The sequence below is a fragment of the Xiphophorus couchianus genome, chromosome 6, assembly GCF_001444195.1.
Source record: "Xiphophorus couchianus chromosome 6, X_couchianus-1.0, whole genome shotgun sequence".
Lineage (NCBI taxonomy): Eukaryota > Metazoa > Chordata > Actinopteri > Cyprinodontiformes > Poeciliidae > Xiphophorus > Xiphophorus couchianus.
The window spans coordinates 20,295,396-20,319,139 of NC_040233.1; the positions used below are offsets into that span (position 1 = coordinate 20,295,396).

The 23,744-nt window shown below is 36.6% G+C and overlaps 1 protein-coding gene across 2 annotated transcripts; it reads right to left on the bottom strand.

Moving 5' to 3' along the window:
• Window positions 1-505: 505 nt before the first annotated feature.
• Window positions 506-22,237, bottom strand: arhgef18a (rho/rac guanine nucleotide exchange factor (GEF) 18a). 2 transcript variants are annotated; one of them, XM_028021228.1, is made up of 21 exons: window positions 21,885-22,236; window positions 15,442-15,498; window positions 14,336-14,446; window positions 13,956-14,050; window positions 12,735-12,875; window positions 12,250-12,494; window positions 10,102-10,227; window positions 9,746-9,863; window positions 8,507-8,758; window positions 8,194-8,270; window positions 6,594-6,775; window positions 6,306-6,361; window positions 5,915-6,094; window positions 5,686-5,826; window positions 4,895-4,986; window positions 4,739-4,813; window positions 3,589-3,636; window positions 3,026-3,487; window positions 2,047-2,362; window positions 1,818-1,922; window positions 506-1,241 (listed from the first exon to the last, which is right to left on the bottom strand). In XM_028021228.1, exons 4-21 carry the CDS (start codon window positions 14,032-14,034, stop codon window positions 1,099-1,101), a joined length of 2,838 nt encoding a protein of 945 aa, XP_027877029.1. In that variant the 5' UTR covers window positions 14,035-14,050; window positions 14,336-14,446; window positions 15,442-15,498; window positions 21,885-22,236; the 3' UTR covers window positions 506-1,098. The 2 variants fall into 2 exon arrangements, with proteins under 2 accessions (XP_027877029.1, XP_027877030.1); XM_028021229.1 differs by lacking the exon at window positions 14,336-14,446 and having other exon boundaries at window positions 21,885-22,237.
• Between the last annotated feature and the right edge of the window lie 1,507 nt (window positions 22,238-23,744).

The window sequence follows — 23,744 nt, forward strand, 5'->3', positions numbered from 1 at the left end:
CGCCTGACGCTCAAAATGCGTTTGGTGTGAACGCAGCATGAATGTTGGGAAAAGTGTCTTCAGTCAGAGGCTTCTTCAAATTCGCTGTAGTACAGACTGCTACAAAAGATCTTTCCTGCCAACAGCCATCAATAACTTGAAGAATTTCAATTAATGAGTTACATTTAATTTCTCTTTTGGATCGATAAAGTATTCTTGAACTGAATGTATGCAAGAATAAACGGATGAATAGATAGAAGGAAAAAACTGTTCAATAATCACTGGATGAATGGATGATTATTGAATGGATGGATTTAAAAACAGTGAATGGATAGAGCCACAAGTTTTCCATTAAACAACATAAAAAGTTCAATAAAGCATAAAGTCTGCATTTCATTTCCCTGCACTTCTGACAGTTTAAAATAAAAAATAAAAAAGTGAGATTAGCCTCATTGTGGAAGACAAAAAGGTTAATAAAATATCAAAATAACACATTATGAAAGCTGCTTCACATTGATTTGAGTTGTTCATTTAAAATGTTTTAATTGCATGCCGTTCAGTTGAAGTTTGGCAAGTTTTACACAAAACCAGTTCATGTTTACAGAGTTTCAACCAGGAACAACATGATGTTTCGCGATACCAAAACATGAACAGACTGTCAGAGGCAGAATTGTTATGAACTCAAACGCATTTGTCTAAAACTTTAAATATTTGTCAATACTGTGTGAAAACTCAGTCTGCACAAACTGCTGCCATTTACATGGATTGTTCATTTTCAATAAAAAGCCGGACCGATTCGTACACAAGCTGAGAAGCAGAAACCTGAAGATCTTTATATTTACAGACATAAACTTGTCAAACCAAAGTTGTACACACATTATTACTGCTGTTAAAGTTAAAGCTTAAGAGCCGAGTGCTTAATAGTTTAATAAAAAATAAAACTAATCTTTGGATCAGAGTCTTTGTGTATTAAAATTATTATTTAAAATATATATTTTTTCATAATTACAAAAGACCAAACTTTTTGATTTGTTTTTTTTTTGGCAAATGTGCAACTCTTGGAGGATTTCTCATCTGGATTAAAGATGTCTTCCTGCTGCTCACATCCAAACTCCTCCGTTAAAGAACAATAACATTATCTTGTTCTGTCGGGAAGGGAGGAGGCGACGGCGGCGGATGAGAACTGACGTTGTTCCACTTCGGGGTGATGAACGACTGAGACGGCTTCACGTTTGGGCCAGATGCTGGTGGCCTGAAGGTATCTGAGGGAGGAGGGGAGAAAAGATTTAAAATACTTCCCTGCAGCGTACAAAACATGAAATTACATCCACTAATGTAGTTATTGCTCAAGTTAAACTGATGATTTATACTTTATTACAATAAATTATGTTGTTAAAGCTACTTAAAGTCAACAAGCAAAACAGTTTAAGGTGACATCTCCTTTAAAAACAGAATATTAGATTTATTTATGAAAGAATTTATAAAACTGTACATCATTACGTTTATACTTTTGGCAAAGTAAGATAAAGCTCTCGAGTGCAGCGTTACCAAGTAAATTTGTAGTTCAATACATTTATATCTGTGTATGTTTTAAGTCAGTTCAGAAGTGTTTTTCTGTATCAGATCAAATCGGCTGATATAAACCTCAGATATCTGTATCGTATTGAAAGTGAAAAAAGTGGATCGGTGCATCTATGAAGATAATTGGATAAAAAAAACTTTTAAAAAATGTTATTAATGTAAGAGAAAATGTACAAAAATGACATCAGAAGTTGTAGCAAAGCTGATATTTTTGGAAACATTTCTAACAGTTTGGAAAAGTTTCTCCAAGTTCATACCTGAACTTAAGACTCTTTTTGGACTTGTGCTTATTTGGGCTTTTAGACTCCCTCCGTTTTTCCCCGTCACCCGGATCGGGACCACCTGGGTTACGTCTATATTGGCTGGAGGAAGAAAAACAGGAATGATGTTCAATAGACAGAAAGTATCTGCAGCTTATGGACCGGTAATAACCCATAATAAACATTTAAAACAACTAACCCAAATGAATAATTTGGGGTTTCTGACCTGCACTGTGAGCTCTTTTATGAGAATGCTTTGACTTGATTTTCTCCTTCCCTTTGGATTCGGCCGCCAGCTTCCTGGGAATCTTCTGCTGCACCTCCATAGGTTTCTGCACCTGGTTGGTGGTGCTCATCAACTGAAAAGGCAGCATCTGTCTGCTCATTCTGATGCTGGTGCTCCGGGGCGGAACCCGAGGAGGAGTTTCTGCCGGGTCAGGAGAGTTACCAGTAAAGACCAGCGCACTGGGAACTGGGGTCAGAGTCCCTGCTCCGTTTACTATGCTGCTCCTGAATGATGAGAAAGTGGAGAGTGCCGGAGTCTGGGAAAAGAAAGGACAATGTGAGGAAGATGTTAAAATCACGAAGAACACAACCAGAGTTGGGTAGTAACTAGATACATTTACTTGAGTAATGTTTGGAAAAATATGCACTTTGAGTATTTTTACTGCGGCGTACTTTTTCCTTTTACTCGAGTAAAAGTAAAAAGTTCTTTTACTTTTACTCGCTACACTGGAGTAAAATTTCTGGACACTTTGAGTAACTTCACTGAATGAAGAAAAAATTCTCCAGACGTAAACACACCGACAGCCTTTTCTAAGTTTTACATTGAAAGAAATTGATTGGGAAATTGTTTTCTTTTGCCTGATTTTGTCATTTTATAATTTATAGAAATTATTTTCATACCAACATTCCCAACATAACTTTATATTTTGATCTGTCTGACGATGTAACTTTTAGATATAAAATGATTTGATCAGTTATTCAGTACTTGAGTCGCCTTTTTACCAAATACTTTTTACTCTTACTTGAGTAATTTCTTGGATAGATACTCTTAACATTTACTTGAGTAAAAATATGTTGACGTAGTGATACTTTTACTTGAGTACAATTCTTGAGTACTCTGCCCGCCTCTGTGCACAACGCTGAATAAAGATGAATTATATAAGATAGATGATAGATGTGATTTTCTCTTTTATTCTCACCCGTGTCGGATCGTCATAATGGTTGACAAGCTTTGCCTTCATCTTTTCCAAACGTTCCTTGTCCCGATTAACCACCTCCCGGTCCCACTCCAGTTTCTGTGTGGTCTCCCTCAGTCTCTCCAGGTCCTGTTGGTACGTCTCCCGAATCTGCCTCAGCTCCAGCTCTTTTTCTTTTAGTTTCTCCTCCGTCTTCCTGCACTCCTCTTCCCGCTGCTGCAGCTCGGCGTTCTGACTGTCAATCAACACCTGCTGCTTCTCTCTCTCTTTCTCCCAGCGCTGCTGCTCCGCTTGATGCTGGATCTGCTGCTTGTGCAGCTTAGCCAGCTCCTCTTTCTGCTTCTCCAAGTTGCGCTCTTTCTCCTTCTCAAGCAGCGTGTCGGTGTTGCTGCGGACGGGCAGCTTGCTCTTTGACTCGAAGAGCTTCTGCAGTTCGATCCTGCTGTCCTGCTGGGCGATGACGGCCTGCACGAATCAAAGTGCAAATATTTTGTTTGCAACAGAAATACAACGGCATTTTTAAATTGTAGACAATTCCATTTGTAGCTTTGTGAGGTTCGACTTGCCTGTAAGCTGTAGAGCTTCTGCGCCAGCGACCAAAGGCTATCAAGCACCTACAAAGCAGCAGTGAAACTTTGGTGTATGAACACACATTCACATCTCCTAAACTCTTTTCAATCCTTCTTCTATTGCCACTTTATGTGACAGATCAACACGAAGTTGTGAAGTGAAATGGTAGTGATGCATGTGTGGCAAAGTTTTGTACTTTGCTCTTTTATTCAGATTCCTCTTAAAAACAAACGAGAAAGAAAGAAAATCCAGCGTAACCAGTGGAATCAGAGAAATAAGCAAGAGGATCGTGGTATGATTTGAAGAAATAAATTGATAAATATCCATTATAGTAAGTTTGTTGTCATTTTTGTAGAATCACCATTTTATTTAAAATTTTAGGTTTTAAAATAAAGAAAAAAAACATGAAACCTTTACAAAAAGAGCAAAGCTACATTTCCTGTTAATATTATGAAAACCTATGTAAAAAAACCCCAAAAACTTTCTGACCTAAAGACGAGAAAAATAGATTTAATAAATATTACTTGTACTTTTAGTGTAATTTTGTTGTGCAAATTCAATAAAATAATGACACTAAAATCTACATATGTAAAAACATTGGTTTCTTTTTTATCACTTTAAGCAAATTTATTAATAACCCCTTGGGGCATTGAGAGAGAAACCTTAATAGTTGAAAATTAACGTTAAAAGAAGCTCTTCTTTCAATATGAAATCTGTAATTTTGATACAATATTTTCCACAAAGTATTGACTTAAGGCTGGGAGCCGAAGGACAGGACTTTTACTTTTATTATTTGTAAAAGAAAACAAATGTAAATATATGTTGTTTCACTTTATAATTTTCCAAAACTCTTTGTTGGTTTATCACATAAACTGGCAGTAAAATACTAAAAAAAAAAACTTTAAAAAGGTATGGAAACAATTACAAAGCATGTTTGTGAGTTGCAGCGCTGAAAATTTCAAATCTAATTTGGAAAATGTGTTAAAAACTGATCAGATGGTGTGTGGGGGTGTATGTGTGTGTTATTATATTATATAATTGTATATCTTTTTTGTAACCTGTCAACATAAATGGGAACATTTATATTTGAGCCATACACTGTCCCTTTTTAAATACAGTTTATTATTGTCATCATGGTGGAGTTACCGCTGTCTCAGGGAAACCACCGCAGGCTGAACCACAGAGCAGCTTTGGGTGGGATCCACTTTCATCGTCATCAGTCTGGAACAGAACAGAGGAAATTTCAGACAATGTCTAAAAACTGAACGTCCAGTTTAGATCTTTTACACGCGTCTCACTTACAGACTTCTCCAGGTCTTCAGAGATCGACATGTTCTTGAGAAGATGGTCACAGCTGCTATACCTGCGTTGCGCCTTCTCAGCTGCATCTTCGTCTGACAAAACGTTACAACAAAATAACCAATTAAAGAAACTCCTGTGGCTCAGTCTTCAAGAGATCTTAAATGTCAGTCAATGATTTCATTTCTCCGGCCAGAGCTACTTTGGGGTTTGGTGCAATGACTGAAATAAGAAAAGCCTCAAAAGAAGAAGTCACCAGTATGATAAAGTATCTAAAAATGTGAACGAAAGACACTTTGTTGTTTTAGTCGAACATGATAAATGCACATTTTCAAGGTGCTGTTTCAGCAGCACTAAAAAAAGTATTTTTTTAAAAAGTCATAAGCATTACATTATTTGCATTTGCTAAATGCCACAGTAATGCGGATATGTTTTAGATAATCTTTAATTTTCAGAAGTTTACAAACTAAAATCTCTATGCCTGTAAATAATTTATTAAAACCCAGGCGGTAAAATCATGGCATTGTAACCTCCTGAAAGGTTAGTTCACAGCATTTATTCACTGATGGATGCATTTCAGGCACATTATAAACCAGCTGCTTCGGCCTCAGCATCATAGCAACATAAAAATAAATGAGATGTAATATCAAAAACAGAGATAAGTCCTGAATTTTCCCAACTCGGATATAAAACATGGAAATTTCAATCTGATCTAAAGTCAGAAAAAAATTATAGTTTATAATAAACATCTAGTTTCATGTGAAAAGGTCTATCCTTACTAAAAACAAACTTACATTTCATGCTTTTAGCTACCAGATTATCCAGAGAGCCTTTAAAGGTTTCTGCCTTCCTGACACTTTGCTGTGTCTCAGTTTCCCCCTCAGGAGTGTCTGGATGCTTAATCGTCATAAAGACAAGGTTCTGCAACTTTTCCACTGCAGAAAAAAGAAAAACCAACAAACAAACATTATTTAATCTCTCTACTTAAAGAGACAACTTTAACTGTAGTTTTTCTGGTCTTACCCTCTTCAATGGCCCCACTCACCAAGGCCTCCCCCTGCTGGAGGTCAGAAGCATCACCTCGCAGCAGTAGCCCACCGTGAGGGGTTTTCTGACCCACCACATCATGATAAAGTTCAGCAAAAATATCCTGTTTCTTCTCCAGACTTTTCTTTATCAGCTCGTCTCTTTTCTGCAGCTTATCTGAAAAGTAGAACCAAACAGAACCTTCTTTAATCCGTCAAACGTAAACAAAGTCCTACAGATTTCCTACTATTTAGGTATAAAACAAAAATAGAAAAACTGCCTGGATTTTTTTCAGATATTTACCATTTTAATATTCTTTACCAAAGTTAACCAGGTATTTGGGTTACAGGTATGATGTGTGTACTCAACCTAAATTCAGGGGTTTTACCTTGATACATGTGCAGTTTAGTGATCATTTCTCTGTGCACTTCATTGTCTCTGTAACTGAAACACAAACATTTCACCGATATATTTTATTTCAAAGCGACAAATAAGCAATAGTCATCTTTCCAAACCGAGATGGTTTAATTTTTATCAGATCAAACAAAATTTTGGTTCTTCAATCATTTCACTGACAAACTTAAAACTGTTATTTTAATCTGTTCAAAGTTATATTCGGCTTATTAATGATTCTTTAACAATACCGCATCTTAAGATCTACATTTGTCCCTCTCACCTTTCTACAACGTCACGTATGAGGTCCATCCAGGTTTTGCACTCCTCTTTGGAGCTTGTGTAGAGCTCGTACATTTCTGGCGAGCCGGAGGGCCACGTACAGATGACATACATGCCTCTTTCCTCCTGGGCCACTTCCCTGACAATCACTCTCTGCAGGTAGATCACTGGCGGTTTGCTATCCTGCAAGAGACAACAATAATGTCCTCTGTTTAACTGTGATGTAGTCTTCATTATAACACCTCAGATCTGACATGTGGCATAAATTTAATAGATTCCAGCTAGGTTTTTTAAAAAATGCTTTCATTGTGACTTTACATCTGCTCAAATTGGTGTTTGAAAAAGTATTTGACCCCTTATAGATTCCTCCATTCTTATTTTTCCCTTTTACCAGTGGTGAGCAGAACTCTGATAATCCACAGACATATTTTTTTTTATTTAGCGCTTTAGCATTTTTGCCAACTTTAAAACTTTAATTTTTCTGGATGAAGTCTATAGCGCTAATTTGCTAAGCTGTGGTCCAGACTTTCTGTGATAAAGATTTGGTTATTGACTGTTAAAAATTCTTCAATTAATTAGACATTCACATTCATGCTTTTACTTTGAAAACTGGCCAGATAAATGTGGAACAGGTTCAGAAGATGTGTGGGTTCCTAACATATTTGCTGTATAACACTGGATTACAAAAAAATGTTTTTGGAAGTTCTCTATGGTTTTTCAGCTGAACTAGAGCTAATTTTGCACCACTGAATCCAAAAATGACAACCATTTTTTTCTCAATCAGGTCAGATTTTTATTCTAATTTGATTCAGAGAAGTCAAATTAGATATTTTTGTGACATTATCAGTTCATTTCCGTTAATATTTCTCATCCAAAAAAGGTTTTACAAGAAAAAAACAATTTTCTAACAGAGTGTATTAATTAAATGTTACAAACTTGGATTTCTGTAAATTGAATAATAAACACTTATAATGGGAAGCATGTGTAAATTGAACATTACGTCTTCATTGTGCAAAATTCTCCATCTGTTTTCTGTCCTGATGGAGTCTCTCCCGCTGCTCATCACCCATTGATCCCAGATTATCAGGAAAAAGATCCATATGTGAGAACAAGTCATGCATTTTGATGCTCATGTTGCATCCATAGTTCAGAAATGTGACCTGATTGAGCAAAACCAACGTGATTTTTGGATTCAGCACTTCAAAATGATCCTAAAACAGCTGAAAAACCTTTGTTTTGGCCGTTGACCAGTTTTATTAATGCAGCATTTGAGAAAAAAAAACATTGTATAATCAAGTAAGACTCTTCTTAAATTAAATCATAATTTGAATTTACTCAAGGGATCTTTGACATAAAAAATATTTGGATCACTAAAATAAAATATACCTGTAAGGTGTCAAACACTTACAGTGAGCAGTGACCCAATCTGCTGCCATGACACTGAATTATACAATAACAACAGGGTTGAGGTGTGATTTTTAAAATTTGTTTCAAAAACAAAACAAACATGTATGCCTTTGACTTAATATTCCCAAGATTGCCTCCTGAATACAACAGATAGTTGTGATATTTTTCTTTTCTGTGAATAGTTTTGAACTCACCATGGCAGCAAATACAAGCTTCTGATCTTTTTCTTGTAGCAGAAGGAGCATATCTGACAGCAGCACAGCATGGATTTCTGCAGGGGAAAAGACGACAATATGAAAATTTAAAAGATACAGACAGTGCTGCAACTAGACAAGTTTCAGGAATGATTTCTTTACATTTTACACACTCTCTTGAATGTTATCTAGCAGAAAAACCAACATTGTACCTGGTCATAGACAGCAGCATACTGACCAGTAAACTGAAAGTTTAAAATAACACATTTTCATACTTTTATTTCTAAGACAGAGGCCAGAGTCCATCACAAACCTTTTTGTTTACCGGACGACTTCCAGATAAGGGGTCCTTCATGCAGCAGCGTTTTGTTGCCCTGCAGCAGGTCCTCTCTACGGAACCAGCGGCCATCTTTCAGCTTGACCTGAGACTTTTGCTCCAGTCGATGGATGATCTCTCTGACGCGAGCGGTCTTCTCACATTCACTAACCTTGGTGTTCACCTGGGAGATGGTGTGCTTGATCAGCTCCAGAGCTTTCTCCAGCTGCCTGTGCTCTTCTGTATCAGCTGTAAGAAGCAGCACAAAATAAATTACTAATGGGTCAGAAGAAAAAAACATTTATAAAACTGAAGCACCAATAAAAATCGTGTGGTTCATTTCTGATCTCTGGGCTTTTGAAAGCTTGAAAATAAAAATATCAGGATTTGGCAAATTCTGACTTCCCTTTAGGGGCTACACTGAAAGAACATAAATATATAAGAACAGAAGTGAAAATAGTTTTCGCCACAGGCGGTCATTAAATATTTGGATTAGACCGTTTCCTTTTTAATACCTTCTTTAATTAGTCTCTGTGATTCTCCTGACTTAATTTTAAGCACCCTACCAATACTGATAATGTCTAATTTTGAGCATTTATAACTTTGTAACAGCATCCATACCCAAGAGTGTTGTTAGTGAGACCTAGTAATGTTTATGCTGCATTCAAGTTGTATTCAGAACAGGAAAATTCTGCCTTCCCAGTTGGAAAAAAAATCAACTGGAACAAAGTCGGATTCACCACCAAAAAACTGGGAGTAACTCCGACTACCCCCAGTTACGACTTGTTAGGACGTTCCTTGGTTAGACAGCAGTAAGTTATGGTGGAAACATGTTTATTTTACAAGACACACATGTAAGAGTAGCGCCTGCAACTCTAAACTGAACACCATTAAAATTAAAGGTTACAATTATGTTTAAAAGAGGTATTGCAGACAATGTTTATGTGCGTCGCCATGTTGAAATGCCGACTTCCAAACGAGAACGCCGTCATCTCTGGGTCTGACGTCAAACCAAACTCAGAGGTATTCTGAGGTAACTGGAACGCAGCATTAGATTGGTTTATCTACTGATCCAAACACAGAGAACTATGAGTATTGGATCTATAAAACAATGTATGCAAAGGTCTGATGGAGCTGAATTTGAACCATTTCCTGTTTACATTTCTCAGTGAAACTCTGGTTTTTACCAGAACTGAAAGAAGGCAGCAGATAAACTGATCAGGGCGGATTCTTTACCATCTGTATTCTGGATGATTCTCTCCAACAGAACCGGATATTTTGTGATGCGTTGAGTCACCAGCAAGAAACATTCAGGAATCGTTAATCTTCGCACCAGAGGCAGCTGATCAATTTTCTGTAAACAAAACATTTTTCTGTTTTTAAACCAACTTCATAAAATGTATTATCTTATACAGTATTTGTTATTACTTAAACTTGCCAACCATCTCCATAAGCTTGTTGATTGGTGAAGACTTTGCTTACTTTAAACATCACAGATCTATTCTGGTTAATTCTATCTACAATATAAGTTACTTAAAATCTTTATTTATCAGTCTTTTTTAAATAAAGACTGAATAGTGCCGAATACTCACTCTTATCAAAATTTGCAGCTTCTTGTTGTTCTGCATTTGCTTCTTGTAGAAGTTGACAGCTTCGCTGTGATGGCTGCAAAAGTAGCCATAACCCTCCGTCATCTGTTTTCCCAGACTACCTGAAAACTGACACCAAAAACGAGAGTTTGACAAATTCGTCTTAATCTTTGGGTTTATGGAAAATAAAAAAAAATATATCACATAGAACCCTGTCAAAAACATATTTTATTTATGCCTGAACAAAATGTAGTTCACACATTTTCATCTGCCACACACCCAAATCACACAGTCTGCAGTTTGCACAGGCAGAACAAACAGCCACTTGAAATGTAAAGTCTACCAGCAAAATGTTATGATTTGCTCTTCGTCTTAGTGAGTTGATCCTCAGATATGAGGCTAGTTTAATGTATTATTCACAGGTAAAACCCTGGCAAGATGCCCAAAAGATGAGGATGTATTTATCTTTGAATGAGTACATAGAGAGCTAAGCTGCTCTCAGCATATGCCTTTTAGATCAAAGTAGGAAATTCAGTTAAATATCAACGTCACAAGCTTGAAAACTTGGTTGTATGTTACAGAAAATCTACAGAAAAAACCGAGAGGCTTCCATTATTACTACATTATTATATCAATAGCTAAAAAATGTGATCAAAAACAAAATGCAATCAATTTCACAGCTTTCATACAGAGCAGGGATGCGCGATATTACTGGCATGGTATCGGCTGATATCAGCTGTAAAATTTTATATCGGACAAATTATCTGTCAAAATAATTCACCGTTATAAAAGGCGTTGTTTTTATATGACAAACCAGTGTCAGTGATGCCTGCAGCACAGCACAACATCATAAGAAACTGATAAGTATTAAAGCGCGACTGATGTGCTTTTCATCAGGTTGAGTTTAGTTTGATGAAGATTTACCAGTTTGCACTGCTTGAGTCTTGTCATTATCTTAGAGAGAGCAGATGTTATGAATAAATTTGACATTAAACATAATGCAAGTGGAAAGTGTTGCATCATTTTCATCCTCCTTTTTAGCATTTGCATTTGGCAGCAGGCTAAATTGACAAAGATAATGCAGTATTTTAACTCCACAGTAGAGAGACGATAGTTTCAGTAAGTAGGCATAGGAAAAAATATTGGTATCGGTTATTGGCCAAATGAGTTTTAGTATATCGGCATATAATCGACCAATAATCCAATATCGTTCATCCCTAATATAGCCTGTAAAGATTCCCTACTTGTTCAGATTTAATCATGGCCCATGATTAACAAGTGGGAAACTCAAACATTTGGCTTAAAAAGCATCAACTGTGAATTAAGAAGAGATTTTAAGGCAACAACCCAAAGACTGATTCCTTATGTCAAATCATAGAAAAACAACAAAGCTTCTCATGTTGGTATATTAAAGGCACATCTCTAACCCACTGTGGCAAAAGACTGATGCAAGATATCAAAAAGAACTGAGAGCCTCCACCCGTTGTGGGTGTAACTTAAGGATGCCTGAAGGCGGCATGTTCATCTGTTCAGCAGGTGATGCAAGTGTAACGTTTCGTCATTATCCTGTTCAGGAAGGAGAATCCATGTTTTCTGTCCTGTTTATGAATAATCTACGGTGTGAAATTATTTTCTAACCTGCAGAACAGAAAAAAAGATGCATGGAGAGAAAGAAAAATATGAAATCTTGGATTGTTTAGAGATATCAAAGTTCATTTTAGTATGAATATAGCAAGATTTTCAATTTAAAAAGTAAGCAGAAAAATTGTATAAAATTCAGAACAGGGTAAAATCCAGCAGCAGAGACTACATCGACCATAAAAATCTGGTCAGTGCATTTTCAATTGTTTTTAACTTTTGAAAAAAAAACTGGTGGAGCATGAACATAAAAAGACTGAATTGTATGCAATTATCCCAGCATTATGGAGCAAATCCACCTTATCAGACCCCTATCGGCACTTTTATTTTGTAAACATCACATGGACAGAAAGATAAAGGTGGAAATATGTAGGTGAGTAGCATAGAGCAGATAAAGAATAAACACAATATATTTATACAAATTCTGCTAATAGACCAAACTCCCTGGTAGATATTGTTATTTTCTTAAAGACATGTCCATGATGGTTATTCTGGACCGCTCCTTCGCCCTACCTGATTGATGAGGATATCCGCCAGCTTTGTGATGCAGTAGTTATTTCGATTGTCCTCATCCGCACTCTCAAATTGTCGGGATTTGAGGGAGTTGAGGAAGAAATGGTGGAGGCTGAGCAGAACCTCCAGGCCGGGGAAGAGCTTCTCCAGCCAGACGATAACGTGGAACTGCTTCAGCTCGTACATGTAGATGTGGAGAAGGATTTTCAAGGTTCGCACATGGTTCATCTCAGTCTGGATCAACTCTAGGGAATTGACAAGGGTTCTGTCATTAAGCAGCTGATGTTTGCTCAATATTTAGCCTGAAACCTGGGATAGAGGAGGTAGAAATATTTCTATATAAACACATCGTCTAAAACAACACATGACTCTTACAAATGCAAAAGATTTGAGGGTAGTGAGGCAGTTAACAGATTACTCTTTTCCAGGAAGAGTAAGACACACCCCAGTTTATATGTTTTGACTCAACGTCTTTTTCAGCGTACCATAGATGACATCCTGCCTTTTAACAGCCTCTTTGTTCAGAGACATCAGGTAGTTCTGGTCCACAGCCGAGCTCCAGGACTCCGCCTCCAGACCGCGGGAGTCGCTCTCCAGATCAGCTTGCAGCTCGGCATAATGGGAGTCTGGTGACACACACCGACAGGACACAGGCAAGAATAGTTCACACACTGTTCAGGTGACAGGGATTTCAATTTTTTTGATGACAAACTGTTATGCCGAAGAAAAAAAAAAAGAAAAGAAAACTACATTTTTTTAAAGGACAATATAAAAGTGTTTTGGTAACACTTTATTTTGACGAGGTGTGCATAAGACTGAAATGAGACTGACATAAACATGTCATAACAACAGCCATGAACATGAGGGAGTCTTTATGAATGTTTATGACTGTTGTCATCAAGTGTCATTCGGTAAATAACGACACTTTTAAAGCAAAGTTGCACTAAAAGTTGCATTAATAGTGTAAACTTTGCATTAGTTGGTCAATAACGACTATTAACACAAAGTTCTATTAAAATCAGCATTAAAAGTCCATTAAAAGTGTAAACTTTGCATTAAAACTGTCATTATTTACCGAATGACACTTCATGATAACAGTCAGACATTTATAAAGACTCCTTCATGTTCATGACTGTTATGACATGTTTATGACGGTGTCATGTCAGTCTCATGCACAGCCCATCAAAGTGTTGCCAAATAACTTTTATATTGTCCTTTAAAAAAAATGTAGTTTTCTCCCTTATTTTTTCTTCGGCATAACAATTTGTCATCAAGCTTAAAGAAACTGCATTTTGCTTTAAATTTTTGTAGAATTTTTGTGGGGTTTTTTTTAGGTTTGAGTGAATATAAATCCACACTGTAGAAAAATCTTGTAATAAAGAAGACTTTTCTTAAGCTTGAGAGAAAGCATAAATTCATATCTAAAGAAAATTAAAAGAATCGGAATGAGGCGAGACAATTTAAATCTTTTTGTTAAGGTGATAAAACTATTTAATAACATTTTTAAATTATATTCTACTAAAAAGGTAAATATTTCATTATGTTTGCAACATCATATGATATTTAAAACTAACAATTCTCTGATTAAATCAAAACAATACAGAAATTACTTTTTTAATTCTTCCCATCTTTACTTTTCATAAACTATTTCAATAAAGGCTACATAACTCTTTCATAACCACACCCTTCATCTGTTGCCAACTGACCTTCTGGGTTGATTGGCTCGGCCAATAACGCAGATTCATCAGCGAAAGACTTCACCCGCTGGCCTTCAGTCTCATCCATCTGCACCTCGCTGGGTCTAGATGGCAGGTGAGGAGATAAGGCTCATCAGATAAATTAAAACATGCCAGCACAAAAACAAAGTACCTCAATACTGCTGCGACTAGTGAAACATGTGAAACGTTTTTTTCAGGGTCAAGCAAAGTAAAATCCATCAAGTGGAGTGGAACAAAGCTGACTAAAACTCAGACGTTTTGGATGACACATCCAGCGGGCCCGGAATACACATGGAAAAAACCAACGTGCTGAATCTTGACGGGAAGTTGTTCCGTTTCTGATGAAGATTTTTTTATTTTAAACCAACCTCACGCTTGCTGGTCTGTGTGAAGATTAAGCTGGTGATGAGTTGGATGTTTGGGGAGGAAAACTGCCTGTCCAGCCATTAGAAGGTGAGGGACAGAAACTCTCTGCAGAGCTGTGAGTCAGAACAACAGAGACAAAAAACAAAAAACTGTGTGTCAAGAAGTGCGGGTGTTGATGGTGAGGCAGACGCTTGAGACCCAGGTACGATGATAGAAGGTGGCTTAATGATAAATAATAATCCAAAAACAGTCCACAAAACACAGGCAGCACGGTTGAGCAGATGCCAGGGCTCAACGCCGGTAGCAACAGGTTAACGAATGGACTCGGAAGCATCAGACGCCTAAACAGCTAAGACAAGGACCCGACGATGAACAAAGGACACAGGTGGGGTTAAATACACAGAGGGTAATCACGGAGACGAGAAACACCTGGGAACAATCAAGGGGAGACAGGACAACACGGACACTCAGACACAGAAACTCGAAATAAATACACAGAAAAACACGGGACATGACACTGCGAGAGCAACACAGGGAAAAAGATAAACACTGAAAGTAAACTGGTGAGACATTCACTTAAAAACATGAAATGTTCCAGTGAAAAAAAAAAATCCATGATGATATTAATCAATACTTATATAACCTGTCACAACAATAGCTGCAGTTATTGGTGTCATTATGTTTTCTGAACTATTCACTTCAAAAACATGTGTCTAAAGGACTAAAACTCTCATTCACCTGCCTTGTGACACTTTAAACAGATAAACTATCTGAGCCGAGGAAGAGGAAGTGTAAGCAGAGTGAAACAAGCTGCAGCAGAAAGAATCATGTGAAGGAAACTGGTTTGACAGACTGACACCGCAACTCAAGTCAGACCAACTGAAAGGGAAAAATAAAAGTAAGAGCAAAGTTGACTTGTGGTAGCAAGCTGCAACTGAACAATCAGACAAATATGTTCTAGACTCAAAGTGAGAAAACTCCAATATTTATAAATGTGTTCTTTAAATTAAACTAAAATATACATCTCTGTAAAAAGGTGCAAAAATAATCAAAGAAACATGAATTATAAGTAGTTCATTGTTACTTTTAACCAATTTGAATGACTCACCCTTCTCATGAGAAAGTTTTCTTTTTCTTCTGTCTTCACAATGTTTCCACAGTTAAGCTGGGAAAAAAACCAGGAATGAAAAACATGAAATAGAGAGTAAATATGAGGGATGTTAAAATGCCGATCAATCTGATTCAACAGTAGCAAAGCATGAAGCAAACAAAAATATTCAAACATAATTTATGTTTTAAGCTTCCTCTTATCGAAGAGCTTATTCAGGAAAACAGAAGCTGTGTAAAGTCAGACACACCTAGAATACACACTAACTAACGTTTGATCAAAGAAATTGAGGAACATATACGACTGGTCGCCACTCCAGGGCATCGTTTATCACGCTTTTTCTGAAAAATTTTCCAGGCACCACCATTCTGACCTTTTAAACACCAACACAACAAGAACTGGACTTTTTCAGCTTTAAAAAAACAACAGCAAACACTTTCCTATTCACTGGCACTATATGAAAGAAACCGCTCTCTCTTGTAAATGAGATCTTGGATCTCATTGGAACAACCTGTACTAATAAAGCTTAAATAACAAAATAAATAAATGATTGGTTAAAAGGTGCAGAGTATCATTGCCTTAATTTACTCAGAAGTTGAAAGTTAAAGATTAAAAGGTTTATCGCCAAACTCCCAAATTCAATCCAAAATGGCGGCCTTGCATTGGAAACTTGGGGCTAGTTTAAGTAAAAAAAACAAAAACAGTTTAATTTCACTTTGGACAATTTGCCCCTTATATCTCCCACACATGCACAAAACACTTTAACGTCTTTTTGAAAATGTTTCAAAAGTGTTAAGGTAAAAAAACACCAAATCCCCCCTCACCTCCCCACCCACACAAAATACATTATTACCTCGATCTACCAAAAACAATTAACTTGCTCACAGATAAAGTGTTTGAAAACAGTATTTGACTCATTTTTTGTCAAACTTAAATGTTTAGGATAAAACTAATTTTAAAGTAAGGTAAAGATAAACTAAATTAATAGCAAAAAAACATCTAAATTATTAATATAAACAGCTATCCAGCCCAATTTGGATCTATGTAAAAAAAAAAATAATTAAACTAACAAAACATTGCTCCACCCTTTACCTGAAGCATTTATGATTACTGGCAATAAGTCTTAAGTCACAGTGAAACTGCAAAATTGTTTCAATCTAGTCTTATTAGAGTGCTAGAGAGCTTCTAAATCAGATGCAGGTCCAGACTTTGACTAGGCCAGGCCTGTTTGGGTTAAGCCACCAAAAGATGGACGTGGTGAAGTTGAGTTTAAGGTCACAAACTGATGACCGGATGTCCTGCGGCAGAACAATTCATCCATTAAATTACAGGAAGTTTTCAGGTTCAGGAGGAAGCCAAGCCATCCCAAACCATCACACTACCCCCAATGTGATAAAAAAACAAACAGATTATTTAGGAAGGTGATGGTAGTAAAGCTTTGAGGATCTGGAACATTTATGCATGATAAATACAGAATAAATACAAGCTTAGATACTTCAATCCTATCGTTTTTTAAAAGAACTGGAGCATTGTTCATTTGGTTGTGATGTTATTCCCAGATCCAGACTCTGACGTTAACGGGACGCAGCAATAAACACTCAGTTTTATGGTTTTCAGATTGTTCTGGGTGACCTTTGAATTACTTTTTGTTGAGATGTTTCTGAAGAAGTAAAAATCTATTTGCTTGATTAACTGATTGTCAAAGCAGTTGGTGACATTTGTCCATATTTACCTTGAAATTAATTGATACCAAGATTTATTCTAAAGACAACTAAGGGTAGACCAAGTATCACTAGTGTTACCTGTGGCTCAGTGTGAGAACCAGTGTGTTTGCAGAACATTATTTAAAGAATCCTGCCATCAGAATTGTGGTCAACAGCAAACTCAAACAGGTTATAAATGTAATCTACCAGAACCTTTATTTAAAGCCGTGCTGATAAAGGCTTCAATAGGGTCTTCAACGTAAAAGCAAACTCTAAGACTGTTTTATAATCTTTTGAAGAAGTTCTGCCCTCCAACAGCAAAGCAATGATCCATGTCCTGATGCTGAGTGCAGTTCATGCATACATGAGGGTTTTCTCAGGGTTAAATTACAAATATAATATTACACATCTGTGAAGGAACCACACATCTTCATATTTCTATGTGACAGAGCCCGTTTTCCATTAGTATCATTTTCCTTTCTTTAAACGCATCCCTCCAAGCCTCATGCTAAGTCATTCTCCACAATGTGGCTGTTTCCAGTCCCTTGTTGTTTCTGACAGCCACACCTGCTGCGATTCACCCAAACTGGGTGGAGAAAGAACCAACAAGCATGAATTACAGGTCATACCCTGCAAGAGAAAAACTAGACCAGCGAGTCGGCCAAGTCTGCTGCAGAGGACGGACAGATGGAGAAAGGAAAAAAACAAAACAAAATACGCTACTAGCACGAAAGCAGTTTCACTCTCCATGGTCATAATCATAGTGTTCCCAGACGAATTAGTGCATGAAAGTGAATAAGTAACCTCTGATGTCATGTCCTGTCAGAGGGACACAAACCAGAAACAAGAAAGCAACTTTAAGGAGAATCATGATTAATTTCTCTCTTTTAAAAACAAACCTAAAATCAGAGGCATTTTGTACAGAACATTATCACACTTTAATTAGAGAATTACATACATGCAAACTGATGACCTGTGTGTCTGCCTGAACCTGCAAAACATCACAATGAACAGAAAACTGACTATGTTGACTAACACTAATTCACAAGCAAATCAGACATAACATAGAAAAACAGCAAGAGGCGGCCAGTAGGGTGACGATGCGGTCAGCAGTTGAAAATGAAGCACCTTCATCAGTGACGACAATCTACGTAAATCCCTAAAAGACATTTATAACTGATTGAGATTATATAGTTCTTAATTACACCACGTACATGTAGTTCAGAACATGGTGTTAATTAAACAAACTGACATGTCCTTAAAATTATTTTGGCAGCTTGCAAAACGCAAAAAGGAAATTATTTAAATTTGTAGGCTATCCACCAGAAAAAACTCAAACTACGAACCTTTGGAACCCAGAAGGGTACATGCAGAACATTGCAAATGAAATGCCAAAACTTAAGAAGTAATGTTGTCCAAATAGGAAAAAGAGAGCATTATCAGCAAAACAAAAAGATGCACCCACTACATCACATAACTCCAGACTGTTTACATTGCTGCTCTTCGATGTCAACCTAAACTCCAACCCCATTTTTGTGAAGAGAAACGTTCATTTATAGTTTTCTATTGACTTCTGAAAGAGTTTGCAGAATAATGTGCGTATTTTCACAACCGCACTATTCTATTTTAATTTTCTTATTAAGCATCTCAAAGTGTGCAAGCAAAGTTTACTCATGTTGCACCAAAACTTTATGAAACCAATGGCTCAGCAGTTATACATTGCACTTTTCCTGCTGCTTTCACCTTTAACAGCCTTGACCACAGCTTACTTATTAACCTCAAGATAAATGGATGAGCACATGCTGCAATCTTTGGCTTTAAATGTGGTAGACTCGTAATGTCACTGAGCATCTGTGAATGTCCAAAAGTAAAGCTGTCTATTCACAACTCCTCATCCTAAAGTCACAGGGAACCTTTGAATAAACGTTTGAGATTGACTGGAAAATGCAATATTTCACACAGGTACTCAAGATTTCCCCCAGAAAACTTGCTAAGCCTGGTGGTTGGGCAGTCATTCATCCAGCGGCCCGTTGTGTTTTTCAGTTAGAATATGTTTAAAGCTGACAGGAAATTAGAAAATACCACTAGATTATTATTTGCTATTGGAAGATTAATATATGAATACCAACTATAAAGTCTTACAAAATGCAAACAGTTTAAAAATACTTAAGTAGATAAGCAATGCTTAGCCTGGTGGGAGCACAAGTAAACCCTGGCAACCCGCCAGGCTTATAAAACACTGGTTTTAAATTTGGGTACTGACACAAATTTAAGAGCAAACAAGATGAAAATGAAAGCTTGAAAAGGTGGTTAATTCATCTGTTTTTCTATCAGTTTGTCTTGTTCAGTCTTGTGAAGCAGCTGGAGCCTGAGGCTGTCTAATTAGATCACATGGCCAACAATCAGGAATACACAAAATATTCATCAATACTGCAAAAAAAAACTTTGACAGAAAAAGAATAAAACACTGGACTTTATAAATCTAAACAACAGTTAAATTAACATTAATCAGAATAACAAAACAAAACCTGGACGTTTTTGACTGTGGAGGAAAATAACACCAGCTGAAGGGGAAGAGGCAAAACTCTGACATACTTTCTTCTTGTGCAGCAGCGGTACTACAAACCAACACAAAAACATGCCAAATTTTACGGAACTAAAACGGCAAACAATAGCTGTCAATACTACGACTGGTATGCAAAGCGGTAATTGGATCCCTTTGTAGTGGCTTTTGGTAAGAGAGCTGCGTCTCAAACACACAGGAATGACATTGCCCTTTCTGACTTACAGAGATATAACCCTGTTTATAATTTTAACACTAAATGTTGGCCGATGGCGGCCATGTTGGATTCTCAGGCCCCTGGTAGGGGAGGAGATTCCAGATTTTCCAGTCAGTTGACTTAAAGATGGAAATCCTAAGTTTCAAGTTCAAACTGAACACAGTATCGTTTGGCTGGGACTTTGTAACGCTGATCTGGGTAAAGTGTCAGACGCAACTTAACAGTTCAAGCAGAAAGACCAGGCATATTACTATGAACAATACAAACTAATATTTCTCAGTATTTTATGAGTTCAAAACCCAAACAATGCGTTTGAGAATCTGACCTGAACTTAATGACTGAACTTTCTTTGACCTTGAAGATTATATGGATTTGAAAGATTAATAAAAGTACAACTTCCCAACTTCTAAAGAACTAAAGTATGTGTTCCTCTTATACAAAAATATGAAATTATTATAAAATCAAGATCTAGCGTTTGAATTACACATCACTGCAAAAGGTAACACAGCGCCTAGTTAAAGTATTCCTTCAATTTTTTCACATTTTGTCACATCGAAACCACAAACTGTGCCTGAAAAGGAAAGCAAGTGATATTTATACAGGTTTTCTAATCATTTTACAACTTTTACACATGTTGTGCATTTGTACTGTATTGTACAATGCAATTAATATTACAGCTGCAACTCAGTTGGAGTACGTCTGTAAAAGCTTTCCATATCTTGACATCTTTCTCTTTGAAAAATAGGTAAAATTCAGTCATAGAAATTTATCTGGATTTCGGTCTGGACTTTGACTGGACCATCCTAACACCTGAATCCACCTTGACCCAAACCATGCACTGGTGTTGCAATGATCACAATAGCCTTTGCAATTGTCCCATACCCTTAATTTTCAAGATCATGACTCGCTCTCCATGGGATGCTAAATACTTGAAACATTTTATTTTAATCTTAAATCAACTTTGATTTTCTTCTCAACTTTATCTCTAGTGTTTCTTTCCTGAATCTTATGAAGGACTGATTCTGTCACAACGACTAAAAAATAAATAAATATAAATGAAGAAATAACTAAACAATTAAATAAAAACGTGAGGAAATAAAACTACTGTGATTGGTCATCTACAAACCAACCAGCTCCCAAGAATCCACACAAACTTTTTGTATTAAATAAATAAATGTGTAAATGAACATGGAAGCAAGTAATTACAACATATGTACTTATACTTATTTATTTTCAGTTTTATTTCCTTATTAATTTATTGTTGATTTTAGCAGGATCAATCCACCATAGTAAACAAATAGTTGCTGTGGATTTTATTTTTTCATGCACCGAAAATAACGCTATATGTTTATAAAACTTTAAACTATATTTATTTATTTATTTATTTGAGCAAGAAAATGTACACAAACGTATTGCACATGTGCAACAACAACAGAGGGGATGGGAAACGGCAGGACGAGATTACTGGGCGCTCCACTGGAGTGGGAATGCTGGGAATGCCAAGGTGAGAGTCTCTGACCTGGATTCATAACATTTCCCATCGACTGAGTGTCAGATGAGCTCAGCGGAGGCCGGTGATCTGAAGCATGAAAGTGGGAAACGGGAGTGGCAGACGGCGATACTAGCAGACCCGTAGCGCGGCCCAACGGCTGCCCAACGGTTAAATGCTAACTTTACACAAGCTTGACACCCAACAGCAGTGAAAATAAATTGAGTTTGATTAAATTATTAAATAACTCCAGCTCCTTTTGAGTTTGGGGTAAATAAAACGATACGATAAAAAAAAAATCACTCGATTTTTTCCCCCATGTTTTTCTTTTTAACTGAAAACACACAAGTGTCGTTACGTTTTTAAAAAAAAATAAAATAAAATCAGCTAGCTTCGTTTGTCAGCGTTAGCTACCTACAAATTGTTTTCCTCCGACAACATTTTAACACAAAAGCAGTCGCATAACTTTACCTGGAGGTAGGAAAAACCTGTAGTAGGAGGAGGACGCGTCAAAGGCGAAACCCAACTTTCTGTTTACTTTCAGGGGAAGGTAAAGATAATAAGTCTCTTTACAGATCCAACTAAACTGAAAGGAAAAAATAGTGAAGATGTCTTCGGAGGAACAAGTGCACCAATCATTAAAATAGGGGAGGTTGGACGGTGAAGGGAGTGTTTTAAAAGAAATCCCAGCCTCCTCTCTTCTCTCGTTCGTCCTGCTTTTTCTAAACACTCATTAGGGCAGTGAACGCAGCACTTGTGTTTGTCGAACGGCGCTTTTTACATTGATGTATGGCAAGACGATTGTCTATTTACTCAATATTCTTGATTTTGGGTGTCAAAGTTGTCACCAATTAAATCAAAATTCCATGCTAATTTTATATTTAAAAACACGAAAAAGTACTGAAAGCATCGTATCGTTTACTTTATATTCCGTTTCTTTGTAGTTTTTTTTAATTTTTATTTTCCCAGGTATCCCAAAACACTTGAAGTTAAATGATACAATTTGATGCAAAAATTCTTTATTTATCCTAAAGGGCAAAATAAATGTTGCTCATGTTATTCATGTCAAAATGTGCATGGCTACACCGGTAGCAGTCAATCTCGCAGCACATCTGAAGAACCCTCTGACTGAAGAATATTTTTTAAGCCTGTGAGATGCTAATTAGCTGCTCCAAGTTGTTGCCACGGCTAACATCCAAAATTTGCAAAGTCATTTAAAAATTAAGTTAATCACAACAACCTGATTAGCCTTAAACACACACGCATTGTCTCACTGATCTTATCAATAGTGTATGGTAAAATATTGACCAGGACAGGGAAACTGACAACAGGCTTTCATTGTGATTGAATTAGAAGACTAGATTGGGTGCTTTCTTGTCCTTTTGTCAACTGATGTCACATTTATTTTCATTAATAGGGCTTCACAAGTAAGGATATTGCCATCAGCAAAATTGCATCCAAATAAACAATTTATTGAATAATTTAGAATCAAGTCAAGAAAGGTTCAGCTAGTACTAAAGATATATTTTAAAGACCATTAAGCTAATGAATTGGATTTCCACCAGTGCAGAGCTTGTTCAGGAATGTCATGCTATGAAACTTTATTAGAGCCTACTGTGAAGAAATAGATCCTTTTTTTTTCTGTTATGAAAAATCAGCATTTCTTTGTGTAGAAAACTCTTGTAAGTGCATTATGCTAAACACATTATACTAAGTCCAGGGTAGCATTGGATAAATAATGTTCTTCAAAAATGCTAAGAAACTGAACCCAAAATGAGGTCCTAATTAAAAAGGGGTTCACTTATATACAAAATTTACTGTGTGTGCTTCGCTGCTCTATGCTTTACCAAAATTTGGAGTGGTAAACTCTGCTATAAATGAAAAACATTGTGTGTTTTTTGTATACGTGTCACTTACAGTATATCTTCATCATATTCAAGACGGTGTTTATTTCAGTTTTAAACAGCAGGTGGCACTGTTACACTTCTTAAAGCACTTCACTCAAATCTCAAATAGTTCGTCAATTCAATAAGGAATACTTAATAAACTTCTGATTCCTCCTGCGTGTTTTACCATGTGCTATTGCTTACTTTTATTATTATTATTTTACTGTTTTTTTTCTTAAAAATTAAGGAAATTAAAAGAAAGTGTAAATCATTAAAGCCAGTTCAAAGTCCTACCAGGTGTGGCTATTACAAGAAATTAGAAATTAACCCCCCAGTCAGACCTCTTGCTAAATATTAAGACGATAAAAGCCCTTTAAGAGCCTTCATGATCTTGATTTGGGCCGAAACAAAAACGAGTTTGACAGCCCTGATATATGTGGTTGTT